A 26,289-nucleotide genomic window follows, 5' to 3' on the forward strand; every position below is an offset into this window, starting at 1 on the left:
TGCATGGGAAGTTGAGCAGCTGGGATTAGAACTGGTGCCCACATGGGATCCCAGAGCATGCAAGGTGAGAGCTTTAGCCACTGGGCTATTGTGCTGAGCCCTGTTTGTGGGTTCTTATTGTGTGTGTGTGTGTGTGTGTGTGTGTGTGTGTGTGTGATCCCTCTTAGGCTGGGTACATGACCTCTGGGATGTGCAGTTGGATTTGGTTGGCTTGTGTTTTCCAAGGATTGTTGCATCTATGTTTATCAGGGGTATTGATGTTCAGTTGTTTTTCTTCTCTGCCTTGTTAGTCATGCCCTTTGCCCTTTGCCCTTTGTTCTTTCTCTCACTTCCTCTTTCCATGTCCCCGGGCCTTATTAACACGCTCTAAAGGTTATACAACACCTGTACAGCCTTGCAAATAAGTGCTTGTCCCTCCCTCTTCACGGAAAGGCAGGTGTCCTGGAGTCTGTCCAGCCGTGTGTGGGCAGAGAGATCATCTGCGTTCCTCTGGGAGCCATGTCAGGCTGGGCCCTGCAGTCTTTAGAGGGGCAGATCAGCTTGCTCCTAAGGAGACAGAGGTGCCAGCTGGGGATAGATGTCTGTGACACCTGCTAGAGGGAGCCAGAGGACAGGGCCTTCTGGCAACAGCCACCAGGTGGTGCAGAGAGCAGCATCAGAATGCCCTCCCCAGGCCAAAGCACCCAGGAGTGGCACAGATGCCGAGTGAGTGCAGAAGTCGCACTGCACTAGGAGACAGACCCACACTTATATTTTGTCTAGCATGCTTTTATTTTTACATTATTTTTGATCTGTAAAAATACAGCATTAAGGGGTCTGGTGCAGTGGCCTAGTGGCTAAAGTCCTTGCCTTGAACATGCTGGGATCCCATATGGGATCCGGTTCTAATCCCAGTGGCCCTGCTTCCCATCCAGTTCCCTGCTTGTGGCCAGGGAAAGCAGTTGAGGCTGGCCCAAAGCCTTGGGATCTTGCACCCGTGTGGGAGACCTCGAGGAGGCTCCTGGCTTTGGACTGGCGCAGCACTGGCCATTGCAGTCACTTGGGGAATGAATCATCAGATGGAAAATCTTCCTCTCTATCTCTTCTCCTCTCTATATATCTGACTTTGCAATTAAAAAAAAATACAGCATTAAGGGCTTGGTGCGATGGCCTTATGGCTAAATCTTTGCCTTGTGTGTGCCAGGGTCCCATGTGGGCACTGGTTCGAGTCCCAGCTGCTCCAGTTCCCATCCAGCTCGCTACTTGTGGCCTTCGAGGACAGTAGTGGTTGGCCTGAAGCCTTGGGACCCTGCGCCTGAGTTGGGGACCTGGAGGAGGTTCCTGGTTCCTGGCTTCGAATTGGTCCAGCTCTGGCTGTTGTGGCCACTTGGGAAGTGAACTAGTAGATGGAGGATCATTCTTGTCTTTCCTTCTCTTTGTGGGTTTGTCTTAAAAAACACAGCATCAAGATGTTCTCCATTTGGGGCCGTGTGTGTTGGGGGCACTGCTATGGTTCTGTGCTAAGTGGTGCTTGTGGTCTGAGCATGATCCCTGGGATGGAAGGAGTGTGGGCATCCCTGCATCCTGAGGGTGGCATGGGCAGCTGCCCTGCCACTGTTGCAGGTTCACCACATGTTTCTTGCACAGCCCCATTCTTGGCACCTGCTGGGAATACTGGGATGCACAGAGCTGGGTCCTCTTTCCTTCAGGGTTTTATTCTCTGGTGAGGAGAGTAAGCAAGATGACAGCCAGTGATACCATGTGGAGACAGAGGGGATTCCAGGGCTCGCGGTGGGTGCACTGGAAGGCTCAGCTGGCTCCGCCCACGTAGCGATAGGGAGAAATTTGGCTGCAGGGGGAGTATATAATGCAAGCAGCAGAGTAGGAACAGCATGGCTCGGGCGGGAACTGTCAGATGTCCTGTATTTCTGGTGTGTTTACCTTGGGCAAGGCTGCCGACGCAAGGCTGGCTCATGGAGAGATTTGGGAATTGCCTGATAGGCTGTGCTTCATCCTGGGCATAATGCAGAGTGATCACAGTCCATGGGTTTCACTAAGGGCAAGAGTCAATCTTTGCCTTAAACGATGCTCTAATCGTGCGAACATCACTGGCCAGATTTCCAGGAGCCTGGAGCAGCTTCTGCTGTGTGGGTCCCCCAGGGGACCGACAGAGCAATTCCTGGCTCCCTGTGGGCTTAGTGTCCCTTCTATTCCCCAAAGGACAGAGTGTACAGCACTGCAAGACCCCTTCACGTCTCTGCCCCAATTCTGTCCCAGCACGGGCAAGGGCTCCTCGAACAGCGCAGTGTGCCCATCAGCGGCATCAGCAGCAAGAGCTCCAGATGGAGCCCAGCTGGGGGACACAGTGGCAGCGGGGAGGCTGTGGGCCAGGGAGAAGATGCCGTCCCTGGCTCACCCCACCTCATATCTCCTGTGCTTATGTGCCCCGTTCATTCTCCCCACAGAGCTCCAGCGACCGGGAGTCCATCCTGACCATCCTCCGGGTACTGGACGATCTGCTGTCTATTGGTGAGTAGGCACTGCCTTGTCTGCTTGCCTGGTGGCGGGGTGAAGGGTGGCACTTGGACCCACAGCCGTGGCTTGTCCCAGGCGTCCAGGTGGCCTGGGTTTGCTCTGTTCCAAGTTTCCATGGGAGAGGTTGAATTGACAGCCCTCTGTTTTCTGTTTGGGATTTCTAAACCTGGGGCCTTCACTCTTACCATCTCCCCTGGGGTGATCCCAGCACAGGTGACATTCAACTCCGGGTGGTGCTTCAGCATGTCCCATCCGTGAGGCCCAGGTCCTCAGGGGTGTGTCTACCCCAACCCTGGGGGAAGCTACTCCTCAGTGGTTGAGCCCTCTCCTCTCCGCCTCGTCCATCCCTGGTGCCCAGGGCAAGAGTCAGGTGTTGCAACTTGCCTTCCCTGGGTCAGGTGGGGATAGGGACATGATGCAGGAGCTGGGCCCAGATGTGGAGAGGTGGTAGGTTTGATGGCAAAGTGGGGCATGGCGGAGTTAGCTGTCACCGGGAGCTCAGCTCCAGGAGCAGGGTCCCCTCCAGGGTCCTGACTATCTGTTGTCCACTCGCTGTCCAGGTCCACAAAGCCCACTCAGTGGCATTAGGAAGAACTAGGAGCACCCAATAGGCCACACTAAGCCAGAAGGCATGGCTGCAGCCTGAGTTACAGATTCAGGGGACGGTCTCTCCTGGGCCAGGCTTGCTGCAGCCTGTTGGGGAAGCCCTCTGTGGGAGAAAGCCGCTGGGGTGTGGGGCTCGTCTCACTCTAGTTCTTCAAGGGGCACCCTGGGCTCTCCCCTGGGCATAGGTGGTGATCGGCCTCCCTCTTTCAGAGGCCAGAGCACCTGCTATGCTGACCTCCTACCCTGTGTGGCCCCAAGGGGGCTCCAGAGGACACTTGGATTTGCTCCAGATTTTGAACTTGACCCCAGAAAAGAGGGGAGTACTGTTCAAGATGGCTCTTAGGTAGGAGGGCCAACCCCACCTCTGCTGTGGCTCCTCCATGTCCCCACAGTGAACACTGCTCCTGAGGGGGCTGCCCCAGGGGTTTCCGTCAGCAACTGGGACTGGTGTGGGAGTCATGAGAAGTGCTTGACCCAGCCCCTGCCTCAGACAACCGACCTGTAATGCAGAGAATGAAAATCCCTCTTCTGTGAAACGCATGACCACGTTTAAGGCCACATGCTTGTTCACACACGTGTGCACATACATGCACATAGCACACGTGTACACACATGCACATAACACACATAGCACACACGGCACACAATGCACATAACACACGTGTACACACATGCACACAGCACACGTGTGTACACACATGCCGCAGACTTCAGCAGTTCTCAGGAAATGGGCTCCGGGTTCTGCTGGGGACCTCAGCCAGATTCCCGAGCAGTCTGCTCTAGTCCCATCTCGCACCCCTTCTCCCCACGGCCCTGCACGCAGGTGCCTCAGCAGCAGGCAGGGTTGGTTGCTGGGAGGAGCCTCCCGCTCTCAGCGGTCACGCCTCTCATGTGTGGCCCATCCTCCCTCTCCTCCAGGCACAGATCGCAGGATCCACTACATGATCAGCAAGGGTGGCAGTGAGGCCCTGCTGCGGACCCTGGTGGACATGGCGAGGACGGACCCCCCCGACTACGAGGCCCTCCTGCCTCTCTTCCGGCTGCTGGCCAAAGTGGGCCTGAGAGGTACATGTAGCCCGGGGCCCAGAGATGGCCCAAGGTGCTTCTGGAGCTGTAGCCTGAGAGCCACAGGGAGCCCAGGGAGGCACAAGGAGGCCCTACACAGCTCCCTGGGGAGGCGGGACTGCCCAACTTGCCCGGCATCTTGTTGACTTGGATTTCAGCTAATCCAAGGTGTGGTGCCAGAGCAGAGGAGCAGGCTCCAGGGGTCTTAGGGTTGGATGCGGTGGGCGGACGGGGCGGGGGGCTCAGATGCAGCTGTGAACAGACATGGCACTGCTATTCGGTATGTGAGCGCTGGTCTGTGATGGGGGTGCGCCTCCTGGATGTGATGGGGGTGCGCCTCCTGGATGTGATGGGGGTGCGCCTCCTGGATGTGATGGGGGTGCGCCTCCTGGAGCTGCCCCACCACACTCCCCTGGCGGGGGTTCAGCGCAGGGGAAACCACTGCCTCTTGGTTCTGGAGGCTGGGAGCCCAGGGACTGACAGGCTCCGTCCCTGCTGGAGCCTCTGCAGGAGACTGCCCCACAGCACAGCCTGGCTCTTGGTTCACTGGCTGGTAGGTTCACCTGGCCTGCCTGTAGCCAGCTCCTCTGTATGCTGCTGCTCCTCCTGGCACCCAGACAGGACAACATGCCTGGATTTGGGGTCTGCATGAATCTGCATGTCCTCAGAAACCCTTTTGCACCAAAATAGCATTCTGGGGCTGTGGGTGACAATGGGGCTGAACGGAGGACAAGAGGAAGTTGACAAAGAGTAAGTCAACAGAAGTCCAGGAGGAGGTCCAATGCTGGCAGCTGCATCCCAGCCAGCGGGCATCCAGGCTGGCCCTGCTGTGTGGTAGTGACAGGCTTGGCTGGGCGGTTACTGAGACTTTCTGAAAGCTCAGTCTGAGTTCAGAAACTGCTTGAGTTTCTGTGCTGACTCAGGGAGGTCCCAGGAGTCTCACACGTGGGGTGTAGGGCCTCAGATGGACAACGGAGGGCATGAAAGTGCCAGAGGAGAAAGGGGTAGGGAAATGCTGGGACTGTGATTGCCAGGTTAATGCCCGTGACTTTTACTGTCACGAAGTTGTATGTGTTATTGTAATATCACATCCCTTGAAATATCATACAATATCACACTATAATATATACTGTTGTAATATAATACACAGTCATACTGTAACATAAACTGTCATAATATCAAACATTATAATGTTATAATATACAACATCCTAATATACACTCTAATATTATAACATAGACCACCGTAATATCATATACCATCCTACCATGACATAGACCACTGTAAAATCAGACACTAACATGCATGACATTTGCCCTGTAATATTGCATGCTATCATAATAGTATTTATATCATTATAATATTGTACATCACTGTAGCATATACTTCACTGTATATTGTATACTATCGTAAGGCTGTATATCATATACTATTATAGTATTGTAGTTCACTGTAGTATAACATACTGTCATGATGCTAGATATTATATACTGTGTAATAGTATGTCGCCTTGAGTTGTGTCGCCCAGACACTGCAGTCCTTGGCCTTCCTCCCGAGTTACCGTGGTATGACCTAACACAACAGAAAAGGTGTTAGCTGCTTGTGAGTGAAGTGGGATAAATACTTACTGTGTATTTCCATGCATATTCATTCACTGATTCCTGTTTATTTGCAAGGTAGGCACACCAGAGGAAGTCAGCCAGTCCACCTGCTGATGTCCCACCCGCATGCCCACGACAGCCAGGGCAGCGGGCCAACCAGAAAGCAGCTCTCAGGAGCTCAGTGCAGGTCTCCCTGTGGGTGGCAGTGCAGCCCAGGTGCCCAGCAGGGAGCTGGGAGCTGAAGTAAAGCTGGCCTAGAATGCAGCCTTGGGAATGGGGTGTGGTGTCTCCCGGGGCGTCTTAGCTGTCGTGGTGACGTCTTGATGTTTTCCGGTGAGGCGGTGGGACGTGCAGAGTGAGCCGGTCTCCTTGCTGGTGTCCCTTGGTCCGGAGGTAGACGTGTAGAGCCAGGATTCATTTCCAGCTTTAGTGCATCTGCCAAGCAAGCCCAGTGACTGGGCCTGGGGTTTGTGGGGGACACAGCGAGCATGGCTGGAAGCACAATCGCAGGCTGTCACAGGGGAAATGGGCATGGAACATGTGCTTTTCTGGTTTCATATTTGTTTCTGTTAGACGTAAGGGCTGGGGCCGGCATTGTGGCATAGCAGCTGAAGTTACCACCTGTGATGCCAGCCTCCCATACACAGATGCCAATTTGTGTCCCTGCCAATCCACTTCTGATCCAGCTCATTGCTAATGACCTTGGAAAAGAAGATGGTCCAAGTGTTAGGGCCTCTGCGCCCCATGTAGGAGACAGAGATGAAGCTCCTGCCTTTGGCCTGGCCCAGTCCAGGCTGTCCCAGTCATCTGGGGAGTGAGCCAGTGGACAGTAGACCACTCTCTCTCTGTAGCACTTGACTTTCAAATCAACAAATATGTGCTTGATACATAATGATGTGCAGCAATGAAGGTCAGGCTCTACAGGGCAGTAACTTGAAATTATTTGGGAGCAAATTTTTATTTTGTTAAAATGCACTTTTGCTTTTCATTGTGTGAGTTCTCTATCACACGGGAAGATGGCCTCTTACCCACCTGAGACTGAAGCTCTCATTAGCGGTTTGACATATTCTCTGCCCTTGTTTCTTCCTATTGGCAATGTTTTAAGGAGAAATACAGATGGAGTTTTGCTTTAAGATCACTTTTTTAGTGTATTTATTTGCAAAGAGATATTTTCCTGCATAACCACAGTACCAGCATGCAGCAGGTTTGTCTTCTAACCAAATCCCCAAGACAGGCCGCCTTGGGAGACGTGGAGCTCATTTCCCCGACAGATCTGCCGCTGGGCTGCGGCAAGGGCCCATGGTGGGTGGACGGAGGAGGTCACAACTCAACCCAGGAGATTCAGGCTTTTGTAACTAGTGACCCTAGGGAGGACTTAGGTCTGGTGGCAGAGTTTTCTTGGGATGTGGGACCTCCATGGCAGAACCTCTTCACCGGGCTGCAGCTCCCACCCTGCAGCTGGGGCAGTCGGCGCCCAGCCCAGTGTCACTCCAGTCCCTACCTGTTGGAGGGGACAGGCTCACTGCTCCCACGTGACACTGACCATCACTTACTTAGGTCTTCTTAGTTTGCACTTGACCCCAGAGGGAGCAGTCTGGCCACACTGTGCAGTGTCCACCAAGGAGGACAGAGGCCTGCCAGGCCCAGGGGCTCAGGAGTCCCGGGCCCACAGGCCTCCATGCCACACACGCAGCCGGAGTTAGCCCCTCTGATTTGCTTGGTCACCATGGGGCCATTGTTTGCAGCATGATTTTAATGGGTGTCTCCAGGAAGTGTGTGTTCCTCACTCACCCCCCTGCCCCATCCTGAGGCAGCCTGGTTTGTGTCCTCAGACAAAAAGATCGGGCAGAAGGCCCTGGAGCTGGACGCACTCGACGCGACGCTGATCCTGGCCAGGAAGAACGTGTCCCACAGCTGGAACCTCCTGCACTGCCTCTGGGCTCTGCGTGTGTTTGCCGGCCAGGGTGAGTGGGCAGCAAGGAGACAGGGATGGGGAGATGTGGTCCCAGCCTGAGCGATGGGCCTGACAGCACGGCTGCTGGAGGTGGGTGGCGCTTCTCAGTCTCCTGCTTAGCTGGGGCACTCTCAGACTTGTTTCTGGGGGTGGTCCTGGATGCTGCTTGTCCTCAGGGCCACTCCAGGTCTCTGGGTTGAACAAAGCAGAACCCCTGTGGCAGGACGAGGTCTGCCTGCTCGGTCCTTGTGTTCTGGGTATTGCTCTCGGCCACACTCCCGAGGTGACACATCTGTTCAGACCCACTGCTTCCAGTTGAGTGGAGTCATGCCTTGACTCGGGCACATGAAGCTTGGGAAGGCTTAGCATCTGGCTCCCTAGGGAGGCATTTTCATGAATTTGGGGGGCTCTCCCCTCCCAGCGCACATGTAGGGAGCACAGTGGTTCATTTCTCTTTCCTGAGCTCAGTCCTCGGGGATGGAAGTGACAGGTATTTCAACGAGAATCATGCATAAGGGGTGAAGCACGTGGCTTAGTGCCAGGAGTCCTGGGTCTGCCTTGTTTGGCTTCATTTGAGTCTTGGAATGGAGGCACTTAGCCTGGCTGACCCCAGCGTCTGCTCTAAAGTCGTAGAGAAGATTGTTATTGCTGCTGGCTGGCTCCAGTCGCACTGACAAAACGCCACAGTCTGGCAGAATGTTCTGGAAGCCGGGAGACAGAGCAAGTGTCAGCAGGGTCAGTTCTTCGGGGGGCCCTGCCTTGGCGCCCTGGTAGAGCCTTGCCCTGCGTATCCCTTGTGTCTGTCTGGGTTCACATTTCCCCCCCATATGCTCCACTTTGACTCACCTCTTCAGGGACTGGGGTGAGAGCTGCAGCATGTCTGGCTCACAGGTGAGCTCACAAATGTGGCAGAGATGGGGTGGACAGTGTCCACGCAGGCTGGGGTGGTCCACGGCAGGCTAGCTGCATGCTTGTGTCCCTTCCCTGTGGGCTCCTGCAGCAGCAGCAAGAGCGTGTCCACAGGGAGTAGGTAGGTGGCTGTGGGAGGAGTCCTGGTTTCCCTCAATGAATTCTGTTCTTGAACCTGGGAAAGAAATTTGTTCTAGGCAAGAAGGAGATGCATTGTTGACAGTGTCCCAGGTCTCCCATCTCAGGCATTCAGAGAGGGAAGTGGGGCTCATGGGAAGAGCTCAGTGAGGACACATAAGAGGGGAACGGGGCACTTGGCCCTGTGCCAAGGGTGTCTCACTGGCCAGTGGCCATGTGTGCCACCTGCCTGCCAGGTGGGGACTCCTGGACAATGGCTTATCCTCTGTGTGACAGTGGGTGGTCATGGAGACCTAGGAGAGCCCTGACTTGGCAGGTGCTCGCACAGTCTTGGCATTGTCCTGGGATGTGAGGAGGTGGACCTTTAGCTCAAGCGTACATTTACTGTCAACTGATGGTTCCATCCAATGCTCTGAACTATCACACTGCTGCTCTTGAGTGTGGGCTGTGCTGAGGGGCAGGCAGCATTCAGGAAGCCGTAGTCTGAGGGCACTCAGTGGGCCATTAGCCACCGTGGAAGGTCCCTGCAGGTGTCCTGAGAGGACACTGGCTGGGGCCAGGCCAGCCAGCCAGCCCGTTGGCTGCTCTCTGGTGAATAATGGGGGTATTTCCGGAGCTGCCAAAGATCCGGCCATGTCAGTCACCCAGCGAGTGAGGCCTCGGCGAGGGCTCTCACCCTCTCCCTGGCCCAAGCCCAGAGCTGTGTGCACTGGACACCACACTGCCTCACTGCCCTCAACACCACAGCTTCCCAGGTTGCCCTGAGTCCGCTACAGCCTGTCTTCTGGTGTGGAAGCCAGGACCAAGTGGGCAGCATCCCCAAGTTCAGCCCATCCAAGCAGTCATGGCCGGCACTGTTCCAGGAGGGCCATGCAGGCAGGCATGTTCCAGCATCTGTGGGGTGGACAAGAGTCCACAGAGAGCCACGTCCATGCCTCCAGACTTCCAGTTAGCTGCTGCTCTCTCTCTCCTCTGAGCCCTCCTTGTTTCTACTTACCCCCCAGGGCACACGGAGTTCCTAGTCCCTGTCTTGGACATCCTGAGCAGTCAGAGCTGGGGCAGTTCAGTGCCTTCCCCTGCCCACCTGCAGGGTCTCCCCATCGCTTGCAGGGGTGTTCTCTTGTGGTTCTGGGGGCCAAAAGCTCCCGGGGCCGACAGGATGGAGCTATTGACCATATTATGTGGAGGTCATGGTGACTTTGGAAATGCCAGTGGCTGGCAGAAGCCTCGCCTGTATAACCGGACACCCCTTCCGGTGTTGTTCTGCCATGCAAACCCAGATTGTGTTTTCCATGACCATCCAGCACGCCCCACCATTTGGTGTCCATTGGGGGACATGTTGAAGTCACTGACTCAGCCAAGGGGGAACTGGTGACCACCGTGGGCAAGGAAGGAGCCATCTAGCTGTTGAGGCTCCCCTTAGGGACTTTCGGGGTTTTGAACTGCGACATTGTAATGCCCTCAGTGCTAGAAGCGCCAAGCCGGTGAGCTCAGTCTACAGGCACCTTCTCCACGTTCTGTCTCCCCAGTCACCACAGCAGCCATGCTGGGCATCAACGGAGCCTTGGAGCTGCTTTTCCAGGTCATCCCTCCTTACACTTGCAAGCGTATGCGGACTATCAGGTAAGAGTCCCTGCTCAGCCTCTGTCCTCTGGGGATGCAGGCCCTCAGGTTCAAGGTCATGGTGGCTTCCCCGTTTGTAGATGTGAGATGGCGACTTGCATCCTGGCTGTGTCCGTCCCTGGGGGTCGTCACTGTCCTTGCTTGGGGTGAGGGGCTGAGTACAGGGCTGGGGCGCATGGCACCCAGAACATGCACGCTCCCATGACCAGGATTGGATTTTGTGGTCTGCAGCCTTTGGGTACCGTGTGTTACCCAGAGAAAATCTACCATGAAGAGGATTGTCTGGAACCAACAGGGTCAGTAAGGCATCGGCCAGCTCAAGCTCTGCTGCAGGGCTGGGTCATGGTGGCAGGCTGGTTGCTGTGTGGTGCACGTCTCCTCTGCCCGCCTCTGCCTGCTGGGGTGGAGCGAATCTTGGCTACAAAGAGAGAGGGCTGCGTGGGGAAGCTCTGAAGAGGCTCAGCCCATTAAGACCCATCATTTACGGCAGTGACTCAGCAAGGACCTTGAAAGAATATTAGCAGAAATTCAGCCACTTTCCAAGATCTATGGGGTCATTTGATAAGGAGCGTCCCTGTGCCCGGCTGTGGTGGCTCTGCCCCGGCCTCCCCCAACCAGGCTCATGTTCCACCTGATTATTTTCCTCCTGGGTCATCATAGCGAGGCCATTATCATCCATTCTCACCTACAGCTTTCTGCACCAGCATTTTCTGCAGTGAAATACATTACATCCTGGCAAAAAAAAAAAAAAAAATGCTCATTGAATAAGTCGGGAAGCCTTGAGTTTAGAAAAGTTAGGTAGGGGTCTTTTGGAAGGACTTCTCCCAGCTGTGCGGAAGCCCACTGATCTTGAGACTCAGGCGGAAGGGACTGGGGCACTGATGTTCTTGGGGGCCTTCTGGGGTGAGGCCACGCTGGGAGGCACTGTGCAGTTTGTCCACAGCCCTGCAGCCATGGGGAGGCCTGGGGGTGAGACCACGCCAGGAGGCCCCACACAGCTCGTCCACAGCCCTGCAGCCATGGGGAGGCCTGGGGCTGAGACCACGCCAGGAGGTCCTGCACAGCTCGTCCACAGTCCTGGAGCCATAGGGAGGCCTGGAGGTGAGGCCGTGCTGGGAGGCCCTACACAGCTCGTCCATAGTCCTCTGTGTCCACTTTGGTGGGCCTGACTTGGGTGTATCTTCTGGTCCTGGGGCAAGGCCTTGGCTGCTGATGTCTGCAGTGGCCACCAGGTGGGGGCTTTATGTTGGTGTGGTGCTCGAGGTTCTGTCTGCCCCCAGGCTGCCCTGAGCCAGCTGCTAGGGAGTCCAGCCCATCTGAGGACTCGCCTACACCATGCAAGCAGCTGTGGTACCCGCTGGGCCCACCCTCACAGGAAACCCACTCAGTCATCCCTCCTTGGTCCTTAGGGCTGCTGCTGCCAAGCTGCCTCAGGAGCTGGCTGACTCTGGGGTCAGGGTAGCAGACCGCTCAGCTTCCTGCCAGGCTGTGGGCTAGGGGCCCTGCCCCGTGTGGGCTCTGGGTGGCACTGTCTTACATGGGCTTCTCCTTCCCTGTTCACCATCATTACTGTCCCCACAGTTACAGGAGAATGTGTTAAAAGCTAAGAGGCAAAGTGAGAGGCTGGGCCGGAAGGGCGGGGTGGGAGCTGTCCCGACAGGTGCACCCTGTCGTTGGGCATCTGGAGCGTCTGACATCACCCAGGCAGCTTCCTTCTGAGCCTTGTGCATTGAGACGCCTGCAGCCGAGCATGTCTGCTCCAATTCCTTCCCCTTCACGCCCCAACCCATGGAATGATGCGGAGACTCCCTCTTCCGCCACTTCCTCCCAAGCCTGCTGCTGGCTCCATCCCCAAAGCCACCGGTGTGGGAGTGTGGGGGTATACCTCCCCACACTGAGGTAAGGGCTGTGGCTGCCACATTCTGACTGCCTTAGAGGAGTTACTGGTCATCCAACTTTCCCGGCCCTAACCTAGACATGCCTGAAGGTGTGCCGACCGCATCTCATCATAGGCTTTAGGGGTCGTGTGTGACGGAGGACTGGCGTACCTTGCTGGGCTACGCTAATGGCACTTACTAATTCAAGGTGTAGGGACTCCTGGCTGCCCACTGCTGCCCAGCTCCTCACAGATGCCAGAGCCTGCGGGCGCAAGGGGGCTCCCAGGGAGAGAAGATGATTTCATGGGCGGCCACCAGGAGCCCCATGATGTGTCACCCCGAGAGCCACGGAAGCTGCCCAGGCACTGGCCCCTGCGCTCCTCCCTGCCTGCCCTACTTCTCCTGCAGTGATCTATAGTTAGTCATGCAGCTGTGCCTGGCGAGGCCTTGTCTCCAGCTTGTACTCAGGACGAAATTGATGCTGGATGCCCTGACCATGCTGCACCGGAAATGGGGCTTGGAGGGCAAGGTCATGGCCCTCCGAAGCCCTGGGTGAGCCTTGTGCTGGGGGTGGCTGCTCCAGGCCTGGTCCTGCCCCCATGCGGGCACACTCACAGCAGCACACGTGGGAGCCCATCTCCTGCGTCCGTGTCTCCTGACAGCCCCCTGGTCTGAGCAGGGTGGTCAGCCTTGGGCAGCTCCTCTAGCACTCTGGCCTGGTTTTTGCTGACATCAGAACCCACAGAGGAAGTTCCTCTGTCCTGTGCTTGTCCCTCTCCCCAGCCATCTCCCTGAGTGTCCGCAGTCTGTCCTGCCCTGGCCCAGCCCCCAGAGATGGAAATTTACTGTTTCTAGGGGAAGCTGTGGAGGCGGCAGAGGGCAGAAGGCAGCATTTGCATGGAATCTGCACCTACTGCTGGATGTAGGTGCTGGTTTATTCACCTGCACAGCTGGGCAGCTAAGCACAGAGCTGGGCTGGGAGGGTGGAGGGATGGCATTGGTCCAGGAGTGCTGCCACTTGCTAACTTGTTCCACCTTGGGTGAGCTTGTTCATTGGCATGACAGCCACCAGCAGCCATGCGAATTCAGGAGCAAATTGCTAGAGCCAGGGATGGATGCCTTGTCCACTCCGACCCGTCCTGTGACCTGAGCCGCTCCTGTCAGCCCAGTCTCAGTCTCTCCGTGGGGAGCAAACTCTGCTGTCCAGGGGCTGTGGTTGTGCCAGCGTCCATGAGCGAGGGCATGGCCGTGCTGCCCCTTGACCTACGAATCATCACTTTCTGGTCATCAGGGCCCAGGGTCAGTTTCTGCTCAGGCTGATTCGGAGCCTTCGGTGCCCTGAGGCCATTGCCCAACACGTGGAGGACATGGGCCCCTCCCCCTGCCTGGAGTTTCCCAAGGCCATGGAAGTCGGACAGTGTCTCACTTAGGCCAGCACCCCTGTGCCCCCTCCCCTCCCATCCACATGGTCCCTGGCAGGCACATGTGCTATGATTTATCGCTGGAGTGGGCTGCACAGTTGGCCATAGGGGGAGGTGGACGTGTGTGGCCCTCAGCAAATCGCTTACATACTCCTTAGCACTGCCACCCCTTGCCCCACCCTTACTCCCCCCCAAACCTTGGCTGTCCCAGAAGCTTCCGGGGCCTGAAAGCGTGCAAGGCTCTGGTCTCCCTTCAAAGACCCCAGATGCCGGCCGTGCTGGTGCCTGAGCCTTGCCTAGTGCAGGATTACCAGGCACTGCTTCCTTGCCACTGTTGCCTGGTGATTTCATCTTCAATTTACGAGCTGGAGAAAGCTCCTCCTCTCCCTCTGTCTGAGTTCCCGTCTTTCCCAGAGCCAGGCCTGCCAGGCCCACCAAGCCTCTGTCCTGTTGTTCTCCAGGTCTGCTCAAGGCTGGCAGTGGAGGAAGAGAGGAGATTCAGCCAAAGCAAGGTCCTGAGCCCAAGACCGGGGACTGCCCGGGCACTCGGCTGCTCGGCTGCTTGGCTGCTCGGTCCCGGATACTGAGGGCTACCTGGGGACTCGGCTGCTCGGTCTTGTAGACCGGCGGCTGCCCGGGGACTCGGCTGCTTGGTCCCAGATACTGGGGGCTACCTGGGGACTCGGCTGCTCGGTCCCGGATACTGGGGGCTACCTGGGCACTGGGCTGCTTGGTCCTGGAGACCGGGGGCTGCCCTTGGACTTGGCTGCTTTGTCCTTTAGACCGGTGGCTGCCCAGGCACTCAGGCTGCTCGGTCAGGATACTGGGGGATGGAACAAGATGCAGATTTTTCTGTTTTTCAAACAGCTGCTGAGGTCCATCCATGTCCCTCCTGCTGGGACTGCCCGAGCAGCAGGGTGTCTGGGCTCAGCAATCCAGCAGGGCCCAATGCCAGCCTGTAGTGAGGGCGGGATGAATCTCTCCTGCAGCTTTGATTTTGGCAGCGAGGCTGTGCCTATCAATCCCCTTCGTTTTCTTAAGAAGCTGGAGGGCTGTCCTGGTGAAGGCCTGTGCCAGCCCTCCAAGCCACGGCAGCCAAAGCTTAGAGGGCCATTTGTCCACTCCCTGCTTCACTTTATCATTTTTAAAAAGATTTATTTATTTATTTGCAAGATACTGTAAGAGAGAGCTCTTCCATCTCTGGTTTGCTCCCCAAATGGCTGCATCAGCTGGGGTCTGGAGCTTGGGGTTCCGCCCGGGTCTCTCCCATGTGGGTGCAGGCACCCATGTGCTTGGAGTGTTTTCTGCTGTGTTAAGCAGGGAGTTGGATTGAAAGTGGAACAGCATAGACAGTCCAAGCCTAGTGCTCACATGGGATGCCAGTGTCTCAAGAGGGGATGACACCCACTGCAGCCCAAACAGGCTGCCACTCCTTCCTCCCAAGCTGAGAGCCTGAGCCACGCCTTGACCCCGAGCTTCAAGGCACAACTGACACGCTCAGGTACTCAATAGCCCGAACTAGGAGGGCTGGGGATGAGAATTCTCGGCTGACATCGCCCAGTGTGTCGGTCTCCGTGCCAGCTGTTGGGGCCAGGAGACCAGGCTTGTCCAAGCCACTGTGATGGCTGCGCAGCAGGTAGCCTGTGAGGACCGGCGAAGGCAGCAGCTTCCTGTCCTGGGGGAGGGCTGTCTGGTGCCTGTGCCCTTGGGAACACCCTGGGCACTGGTTTGTCTGCTCTGGGCCCAGCTCCTTGGGCGTCCCCTCTAACTGGGTACAGCCTGCCCACACCACACAGGGCATCCCAGTCCTGACTGTGCCTCTCCCAGCAGGGTGCCTTTGTCTCAGGGATGGAGCAGAACTGCAATGCACAATGGCTCTGGCACTGCAGTGTGTGGCTTGTCCTGAGCTTCATGCTGAGACTGGGGGTTGGGCAAGCCCACCCTCCCCAGGGATGACAGGACAGAGGACGGTCAGAACGGCGCTGACCAGATCAGCTTGGCTGTGTCTCAGTGTTCAGAGTCAGACCCGGCCAGGCCAGGCCAGGCCGACTTGCTGGGGCCTGTGAGGTTCAATATGGAAGCCTGTGTCTGACTTTGCCTGCTGGAGCCAGGGCCATCCCAGCAGACTCAGACGGGCTCCACTGGGCAAGCCGGCAGAGATGGGCCAGAGGCAGCTGCCCCGAGGATTGGGGCAGAGTGGGATTCTCCATCCCAGCTCGGTGTCCACACCCTTTTAGTGTTGGGGCCCTCATGGTTAGTCCTGACCCGGAGAGCTGGGGTCTGAGTGTCCTCCAGGGAGCCTTGGGTGTTCAGCCAGCTGGATGCACAGTGGTGTGTGGGTGCCTGAGGTTGTACCATTGACCACCCGCCGGGCCACACAGTGGTGTGGTTGCAGAGATGTGCTGTCTCAAGGGGCGTGTGGGCACCTGCTCGCTAGTGGGATGATGAATGGGAGGGATGCTGTAGTGGGTGGATGTCCAGGAGGCACCGCTGGCAGGGAAAGGTCTCTGCCACCTGCTGTGGACCCAAGGAGTGTCGGAGTGCCTCACCAGTCAGGCAGTGGGGCAGAGCTGCCCAGGGCTGACCCGCCCAGGGCTGTCCCCAGCAGGCAGGGAGAAGCGGATGTGGAGGGGGTTCAGGGGTGCTGGGTATACTGCAGGGCAGTGAGAGTGAGGATGTGGAAGGAACGCTCCCGGGGAATGGGAGCACAGACCCACTGAGAGAGCCCAGGAAAGCTGATAGACTCCTAAAAATATTCAGCTTTGTGGTAACCAGAGAAACCTGATTTGATACAGACACCAATTTCACAGATCGGAGTAGCAGAGTTTGAAAAATGGTAATCTTTATTGCTGGTGAGGGTTCAATAAGACAGGCCCTCCGCTTGTCCTGCTAGAAACGCAGACAGCAAAATCTTCATGCAACAGGGGTGATGAGCATGAAGATTTTTAGAAGTTGCCACTCTGTAACCCACAGTCTTCACGCCTTGAAATATATCCTGAATGATTGTCGTGAAAGGTGGCTGAAGACTTGTGAATAAAAGTATCGATCAATGTTACTTATAATTGGAAATAAAACTAGAAAAAGTCCAATGATAACGAATGTTGATAAAAGTGATGTATTTATGCATTATAACGTTCTATCGAAAGACACAAACTAGATTAGTATTGATGTTTGTCATGGGAAATAGATTTTGATAAAAACTGACTATGTACTGAAAAGGGTTCAATATGCAGTGTGACCCCAACAGTGTGACAATGACACTCGTGACAGAGAACCAAGTCCGCTCTGATCTTCCGGAGCAAAGTCGCCAGACCACAGGCAGGGGATCTGTGTGTGAGATCACTGTCAGATGGCAGGGGTCACTGATACCCGTGCGGGGCCTGTGGCTCTCCCGGGTTCCACCTTGGAGACTGCCCTGAGAATTGGGGTGCTGCCTGGCTACCTCCCTGACTTAGAGAACAGCTGATGGCTAGAGAGATCACCATGGGTAGCCCTCTTAGGACAGATTGGGTCTCTGGAGGGCCCGTGTAGTCAGTGCGTGTTGGAGGGGAAAGACCACCCCAAGGGAGTGTAGGGAACACGGGGGTCCTACCAGGCAGCCTGCACAGAGTTCAGGGAAGGACATTGTCCTGCAGAGGGGCATGGCCAGTGCTGTGACTTGTGAAGATGTAATGGCTCCCACGTCAGGTCCGCGTGCCACAGTGTTTACAGGAGCACACAGGTGTTCAGTGCCCGGCAGGTAGAAGTCCCAGTGCAAGACTCAAGTAGAAAGGTCTTGAGCATGGAGGGAGAGGAGGGGGAGGAGGAAGAGGAGGGGAGGTAGGGAGGTGGGGAGGAGGGGAAGGAAGGAAAGCAGGGGAGGAGGGGGAGGAGGGGGAGGAGGGGAGGAGGGGAGGAGGGGAAGGAAGGAAAGCAGGGAACCTTGAGCATAGGGGCAGCAGCCGGCTGACTGACACACACCAAACCAGAGTCCCTGGAGCGGGAGGGTGCGCAGAGCAGGAGACATGAAGACATAATGTCTTCAATCTCTGGAATATGATGAAAATTATACAATTAGAGGCCCAGGAAGCACAATCAACCACAAGTACAGGAACAGGAGAAAAACCACTCCAAGGCAGATGGTAATCAGAGTGATGAAGAGCAAATCTTGGCGGTCTCCAGCAGAGACAGTCACATACGTCATCTTCCCAAGCACCAACTGTGGCTTCCGCCTAGGGCTCCTGGGAGGCAGTGACTGGACCCCGGAGGGCAGGCAGCATCTCTGTGCGTGGGACACACACTCAGTCGTAAGAGCTCTCAGAACCACATGCGCCGCACAGGGGAAGGCTTCACACAGACCAAAGCTAACCGACTCTCCCAGCAGGACACCATACCAGGTGACACGTAGGCTCAGATTGTCAGGAGCACTCAGCAGCCCGGAACAGGGTCCACGAGGTAGCTCACCTGGCTTTCTCTTTATTATTTCAGTCTCTGTAAAAGGTGACTAAGTGGGGCTTGGCGGCGTGGCCTGGTGACTAAGGTCCTTGCCTTGATCCCATATGGCCGCTGGTTCTGATCCCGGCAGCTCCACTTCCTCCCTATCTCTCCTCCTCTCAGTATATCTGACTTTGTAATGAAAATAAAATAAATCTTTAAAAAAAAAAAAAAAAAAAAAGGTGACTAAGTGTGTGAGTAAGAGCGACCCCAGTGTGGCTGTAAGGAGCAGAGGCTGCAGTGAGATGCAGGCTTTCTGCCGTAATTGTCTTCCTCAGAAACGGCTGTGGAACATTCCAAGGTAGATGTGGTAAGCTAAGGCGCATATTAAAGCCGCCGCTAAAGCAGTGAAGTGCAGAGTTCATAGCTGATAAGTCACAAACATGCTGAACTGTAATAAACATATCCACTTAGCTGAACAGACATTGCAAAGAAACCAGATTTAGTAAGAGGCTAACATCTCACCCATCAGAAGACAGGCGAAGACTCACAGGGAGGTACCTAAGACACTCTGCAGACCATCATCAAGGCACGGGCAGTGGGGCTGGCGTGATGGTCCAGCTGGCTAATCCTCCACTGCAAGTGTCAGTATTCATGTCTGGACTGCGCTAATTTCCATCCTGCTCCCTGCTCGTGGCCTGGGAAAGCATGGAGGGTAGCCCAAGTCCTTGGGACCCTGCACGCACATGGGAGACCTTTTGAAGCTCCTGGCTTCAGGCTTCAGATGGACTCAGCTCTGGCTGTTGCAGCCTTGTGGGGAGTGAATCAGCAGATAAAAGATCTTTGTCTCTATTTTTTTTCCTGAAAAAATCTACTTTTCCATTGAAAAGAAGTAAGTATAGATTTTTAAAAGATGCAGGTAGGTTGAAATGAAAGGATAAAAGATATTCAAAACTAACACAAAATTAGAAGCACAAAGTCTAATGTCAGATAGAGGGTTCAGAGCGACCAGGGTTAGGAAGTCCATGTGATCAAAGGTCAGAGAGCTGGAGGCTCCTACCAGGGCTTCGAGACGACCACAAGGCTCCTACCAGGGCTTCGAGACGACCACAAGGCTCCTACCAGGGCTTCGAGACGACCACAAGGCTCCTACCAGGGCTTCGAGATGACCACAAGGTTACCAAGGCTTCGAGATGACCACAAGGCTCCTACCAGGGCTTCGAGATGACCACAAGGGTCCTACCAGGGCTTCGAGACGACTGCAATGTTCCTACCAGGGCTTCGAGACGACCACAAGGTTCCTACCAGGGCTTCGAGATGACCACGTGAAAGCTGCTGGAATGGAGAGGAGGAACACACACAGCCACAGGCACAGGTGGCAGCTCATGAACACACAGTCGTCTTAGCTGAGATGAAGGTGGGACCTTCATATCCTCTGTTAGCTGATGGGGTAAGCAGATATGAAACCAGCAAGGATAGAGAAAAGTAGAATAGTCAAGCAGTCAGTGGGACTTCATGACGTTGACAGAGCCCTCCGCTCCCCAGGAGCATGCTCTGCATTCCTTTTAAGTTCCCACAAGTTTCTGGACCAAGTTGGCTGTTAGGACGTGCCGTAACAAATCTATATACCTCAAATGATATCAAAGGTGTTCTTCGGACAGGGTGAAATTAGCTTATGAATCAACAACAGCAAGAAAAAACTTCCAGAAAGTTTGGAAATAATGGAGAACTTTTAAAGAAACAAGTCTAAGAAAATCTCAAAAAGAAATTAGATAATATTTTAAAGTGAATCAAAACTACAGGCAGCATTTTTAAATTTCTGGAGATGTCCAGTACTCAGAGTACATTGGCACAACCATGGTCACATGTCAGGAAAGAAGGCAGAAAAATCCGGTTAGTGACCTCACTGCGTCCACCTCCGGACACCAGAACAAGGAGATGGAGAAGACCCTGCATATTTAACAAGAATGTGAGAGCAGAGAGAAGAAAATGAACAATATGATGAGAATCAGCAAAATACTTCAACAGCTTTGCCACTGAGAAAACAGGTGACCAATGTGCCCGTAAGATGGGTTTGCTGTCCTAAGTCATTAAGAAAACACGTAAAATGTACAGCGTGGCCCACCATTGACCACTTACAGTGGCTGCAGCTAAGACGACTGACCTTGGCAAAGAGGAACTGGAGTTTCATGTGCTGATGGTGAGAAGGTTAACATGATTTAACTCCTTTGGAAAGCAATAGGTGGTTTCTGAAGAATAGCACGTGTACCTACCAGGACATCCAGCCGTCCCTCCTCTGGGTGTTTCTACCAGGTGAAGCAGTGTCCTTATGCAGACTTTGGTCCCTAATGCTCCTGATTCATTCCTAGCAGCCCAAACTGTCCATCAGCTAGAGAGGGGGACCACTGTCATGTTTCCATACAATGGGATGTTGCTTAGCAACAAGAATGAATCAATGATACTTGCCCCCACGTGGACAGCTCTGGAGATCGTGGTGTGAATCAAATCAGTGTGTGTGTTAAACTCCAGATATGTGGGTTTTGGAGAGGGCAGGTGGAGGAAGAGGATAGGGGCCGCATAGAAGCTTCAAGGCCTCGGGCATGTGTGAGGGACCACGGGTGAGCTCGTTGTCTTCCTGCGGTCATACACAGACGTGCACAGACAGCAGAGGCTAGTGTGTTGTGCATGTTACGTGTGTGCGATTCATTGGGTATAATCATTTCTTAACTCTTGGTTAAAGCGGAGAAGACATTTTTGTAAAGAATATGCACAGTATAACTTGAAGAAGGGCGTCAATAACTCCACTTGTTACAGAGTGATGGGACTACAAATGATCAACTTTAGGGCCTGGCACCATTGATGGCTCAATGGTCAAATCTTCACCTTGCAATTCGGGATCACATATGGACGCTGATTCATGTCCTGGCTGCTCCACTTGCTATCCAGCTCCCTGCTGGTGGCTTGGGAAAGCAGTGGAGGACAACCCAAAGCCTTGGGACCCTGTGCTCATGTGGAAGACCTGGATGAAGCTTCTGGCTTCTGGCTTCAGATAGGTTTAGCTCTGATCTTTATAACCAATTGGGGAGTGAACCAGTGGATGGAAGAGCTTTCTGTCTCTTTCTCTCTGTATATCTGATCTTCCTTTTCAACAAAAATAAATCTTTAAAAAAAACATCAACTTTAATTTTTCTATTATCATTAGGGATTACTCCTATAATTCTGAAAAATGAAACTAAATGAATATAATGGTAGAACCACTTGGTCCCAAGTGTATTGTATGCTCTAGTGTATTAGCTTTTGTTATTATACTTAAATGCCCAAGCAGACAACTTATGAAGAGGAAATATTTACCTGGCCACAATTTAGCAGGTACAAGCTTTGGCTCTGCCAAGGGGTCCATGAGGGATAGCAGAGACCTAGGGAGAAGGGACCAAACAATGATCCAGGAGGCATAGGGGAGACTGGGCTAAGCTCAGGCCTTTCTCAACACCTCCCGGAGGCCTGCCACCAGGCCCTGCCTCCTGCACACTTTAACTGGACCAAGCTCTCTCCCATTGGTACCATTTACTATGAGGCACAAGATTAGCGACCACAGCACATGCAAGCAGCAGCTCAGGCATACTGGGTAAAGAAGCCAGACTGGTTGGGCCCGCCCTTCTGTGGGTTGACGTCCAGCGACGGGTCACTCTTTGCCACAGCTGTTTTTGCTGGTGGAGTCCAGATGTTGTGCATGCTGCGGCAGGATGCGTCCACCTGAAAAGCCCTCAGGCTGCAGCCATGGGCACCCTTCCCTCAACACCACCCCTGGGCGAAGCCCCCACTGGCTTCACGGGAGGGCACGCCTGCTCGTGGGCAGGGACACAAGCCACACTGCAATCACAGCATCTGTTAGTGTGTACAGCAGGTGCCTGGGGAAGTAAAGGAAGCTGTTCTGGGCAGAAGATGAACGGGAACAGGAAACAGCCTGGGGTCTGTAGGGTGAGTGACAAAGGGGTTCCACCAGAAGGGGGTCCCACCAGAAGGCCGGGTCAGGAGACGAGAGAGAAGGCCAGTGAGTCATCTACCTTCTCCGTCTCTGCTGTCCTCCTCCCTCCACTTCCCTCCGTCCTTCCCATCACTGCCCTGTCCTTATCTTTTCATCTTAGTGGAATTTTTTTTTTGTTTCATTCTAGGAAAATACCTTGTGTTTAGTGTCAACTTGAACAATTCAAATTTCTGGTATGTTCCCTCCACTGCTCACAGCTTTTAGCTAAGCTTCAGACTCATAACTGTGTTTTGTATAGTCTTTTTAAATTAAGATTTATTTATTTTTATTTGAAAGGCAGATTTATAGAGTGAGAAGGACAGACAAAGAGAGAGAGAGATCTGCTGGTTTACTTCCAAAATGGCTGCAGCAGCTGGAGCTGGACCAACCTGAAGCTAGAATGCTCCTCTTCCATGTTGCTGCAGGACCCCAAACACCTGGACCATCTTCGCTGAATCCCAGGCACATTAGCAGGGAGCTGAGTTGGAAGTAGAGCAGGTGGGACTAGAACCAGCTACTATATGGGGTGTTGGCACTGCAGGCAGAGGCCTAGCCTTCCACACCATGGGGCTGGCCTGAGAGGACAATGATTTTCAATTTGAGATGCAGAGGGGGTTTCCTGTTTCACTCTCCAAATGCCCCCAGGGGCTGAGCTGCAGCTGGGAGCTGGGACCACAGCACAGGTGGCCCATGGGGACAGCGAGAGCCCACCATGGCAGGCACCACCTGTCGCCTCCCAGGGCGTGCATTAGCATGAGGCTGGAGTCAGGTGCTTGACTGGGACTGGACCCCAGGCATTCCAACAAAGGCATCCCAGACACAGAGCCCAGCATCATGCCCTTGTCCTTAGGGCCATGGCCTTGTCCCCCATCACAGTCCCAAAGATACTAAGTTTCTAACCACAAATGTGACTACTGCTCAGCACATATGGGATCTATGTGTCAAACTGCATGTCAATATGCAGAAATGGTTTGTCCAAAACTAAAATGCTTTGAAAGTAAGTGCATAGAAAAGAAAACACTGCATGTGAGAATGTTCTGAAGAATGCAAATCAGGTACCCCTGGGATTCTGGGGATTGATTACTGAGCTTCTTTGGTGCTGAGCGTAGCTTGCAAGGCTGTTTCTGCCTTACACAAGCAGATCCATCCTGCCAGGGCTAGTTCCAGTCAATAGTAGTCCTGTTCGATCTTGCTGGAGTTCGGCCTCAGTGTTTCACTGCCGGATCTCAGGGTCAGACCAAAGGAACAGAAGAGGAGCGGGTAGAGAATTGTGTCTGATACCGAGCGGCCTGCCCGGCCAGGCGCATGGCCGCCGATGTGGCTGTCCTGTTCCAGTGACTCTGACTTGATGCGCCCCATTGGGTGGGTGTGCTCAGTGGCAAAGCTTGTGGATACTGACACGCTGGTGTACAAAGGAGTGGTGGTCAGACTCAGGCCGTCTGGAAGGTTCTGTGAGCTCTCGCTTGAGCTCTCGCTCTGCGGGGTACAGGTTTCCCAGGTGATGGCTGGGGCCTCCGTCCTCCCCCTCCCTCTCAGGAGAACAGCTCGGTATTTTTCCTTGTGAATCCCCCTGTGCTACTGACATTTCACGATTTTAATAATCCCACAGGTTGCTTTTAAAGGGTAAAACAATTTTAGATTCCAACACATAGCAATAAATATCTTTTTTTAAAAAAAATATGCATTTAAATATTTATTTGAAAGGCAGAAAAAGAAAGAAGGAAGGAGAAAAGATAGTTTTCACCAATTGGTTCATTCCTTAAATGGCGAAAATAGCCAGACTGAACCAGTACAAAAACAGGAGCCAGGCGCTCTATCGGGGTCTCCCATGTGTTTGGCACAACGAATGCAGTGGCTGGACTGGAATGGGCAGGTAGAACTGGAACCTGATGTCTGATACAGGGTGCTGGTGTTGGGCACAGGCCCCTGAAACTCTAGAGACTTTCCGCATGCTTTATACTAAAGGGAAAACAGTGGGGGCACCCTACCCCACACCCCCAGTCAATAGAGTCATGGTTCCTGTAATCTGCACCAATCTGGGAACATGGGTCAGCCCAGGGCTCCACATGGCACATGCAAGTGTACCCCAGCTTTTTGTAACAGCACCTACCCACAGCCGGATTGAGGGCCAGGACAGGTGCTTGAGGCACCTGCCTCAGCAGGAGGGAGGTATGATGCGGCTGCAAGCCTCCACGTCCTTGAGGTTGAAGTATTTGTGCACCTGCCCCCCACTTCCCCCTCCCAGTCTCAACCGTTATGGTTACATACCACTAAGCCCCATTTCAGGTGGCGAGCTTGGGGCCAGCTGAATCTCCTGTCCACAGTTCATCTCCAACCCCTTAATTAGACGCTGCCATGCAGTCACGTGATACAGCTGCGGAATTAAAACATGAAAAGGGTGAGGGGGAGCAGAAAGCAAGCAGTGGCCTCCACACAAGACCCCGATCCCTGAGACCAAGGGCTCTGCAGCAGTTCCCTGGGTCCCGGAGGCAGAGAGAGCCGGAGTGCTCCCCGGATGCCCCGAATCGAGAGCCAGAGCGCTCCCTGGTTCTCCAGAACTGAGAGAGCTGGAGTGGCTCCCTGGGTCCCCTGAACTGAGATAGTGTGGCTCCCTGGGTCTCCCAATCCCAGAGAGCCGCAGTGGCCCCCAGAACCAGTCAGCAGCCAGGAGCATGCTCACACGACCCTGTCATCTGGAAGCAGTGGGCACTACAGCTCCCGATTAGCTGGCTGCAGCTGGCTTGGCTGAAAATAGAGATCCATGTGTTGTACTGGCATCTCATTCCAAGGATGCTGTGTCTGAGAAATGCAAGAAACGGGCTTAAAACACTCAGTTCCCTATTTTTTTCTTTCTATTGTCTGCAGAATCCAAATATTTTCTTTTGCACCCACAGCAGTCAAGGCTGGCCTAAGCCAAAGCTAGGATCCCAGAAACCTCCTGGGTTCCACAAGGTTGGCAGGGGCCCCCAAGTACGTGAGCCACCACCAGCTGTGCCCAAGCTGTGTGTTAGCAGGATGTCGGAGTGGAAGCAGAGGTGCTGGGACTTGAACCAGCCCTTGGTGGGTGTCCCAGGAGCTGGCTTAAGCCGCTGCACCCCCACGTCTCTCCGCTCCACACGCTTTGCCTGCACGCACAGCTCAGCCCAGCCCATGTGCTGTATGGTCTGAGGACCAACAGCGTATAATTGACACCCAAGCTGTGTCATGAAGCTATGCACTGCTGTGTGGAGACAGCCAAACCACACTGCCACCCCCTCTGCCCAGGCGAAAACGGGCACCAGGCCACACGCACGCATGTACGCATGCACCCTTTCTTCAGTGAGGCCAACTCGGTGGCAGTGAGAAGGAAGGGGACATGGCCTTGTGTGGGCAAAAGTTGATGTCTTAAGATGACTGTTTCTAAACAGAAGATTCCTGTTTTCTTAATGCATTTGAGCCTCGACTTCTGCTTCTATGTTGGGCACGAGTATGCCTGTCTGATGAGGGTGAGGTTTCCAGGCCCAGGGATGGTACTTGCGCCAGCCGTCTGCAAGCCCTCCTTCTCTCCGAGAGCACAGCACGCGTTGCTGGTGCTGGTGTTCATAGGCGTGCTTGCCCGGCTGGGGCGGCCACGTGCAGCCAGCCCTGAGCTCTGACCTGTGGAGCCCTGGATCCGTACCTGTCGGGGTATTCCTCTGCTTCATCTCCCTGCAGCCTCGAGCATATGGCTGGCAGGGATGTGGAGCCCAAGAGTCAGAAGCCTTCATGTCTCTCTGATGGGACAGGGCTGGCCGGCCTGGACAGGCAGAGTCAGGGCCTGCCCCGCCACTCTCCCTCCCTTCTCCCTGAACGGTGTGGGAGGGCGACTGCTGCAGGAGAGGGAGGGCGTGAAAGGACACATGGAGAGAGCTTACTACTGGCTAGACTGAAGGTCACCCAGGAGCGGGGGCAGGGCCCGGGGGCTGCAGTCTGATGCTGCGCCCGCCTTTCAGAAGTGGGACAATCACTCATTACCTCTGGAGAGTCCGTTACAAGTTTTCCCTTTTGTTTGCAGCGAGTTCTGTTCTGCACTGACAGTTTCTTTGGATGGTTCCTTGTGGTGCGTTCAGATGAGTTTGAGCGGCACACACACACTTACAAACACACATGTTCTTGCCCCTGTCAT

General features: G+C 54.4%; 1 protein-coding gene across 1 annotated transcript in view; it reads left to right on the forward strand.

The window, feature by feature from the left end:
* Positions 1 to 26,289, forward strand: part of AGBL1 (AGBL carboxypeptidase 1) — a 508,639-nt gene that overhangs the window by 36,164 nt on the left and 446,186 nt on the right. The window contains exons 2-5 of the mRNA XM_012929213.3: positions 2,445 to 2,508; positions 4,039 to 4,185; positions 7,619 to 7,750; positions 10,317 to 10,410. Coding sequence (XP_012784667.3) covers positions 2,445 to 2,508; positions 4,039 to 4,185; positions 7,619 to 7,750; positions 10,317 to 10,410 — 437 coding nt within the window. The remainder of the gene's footprint in view (positions 1 to 2,444; positions 2,509 to 4,038; positions 4,186 to 7,618; positions 7,751 to 10,316; positions 10,411 to 26,289) is intronic.

This window comes from Ochotona princeps, chromosome 6, assembly GCF_030435755.1.
Source record: "Ochotona princeps isolate mOchPri1 chromosome 6, mOchPri1.hap1, whole genome shotgun sequence".
In the NCBI taxonomy this organism is placed as follows: Eukaryota; Metazoa; Chordata; class Mammalia; order Lagomorpha; family Ochotonidae; genus Ochotona; species Ochotona princeps.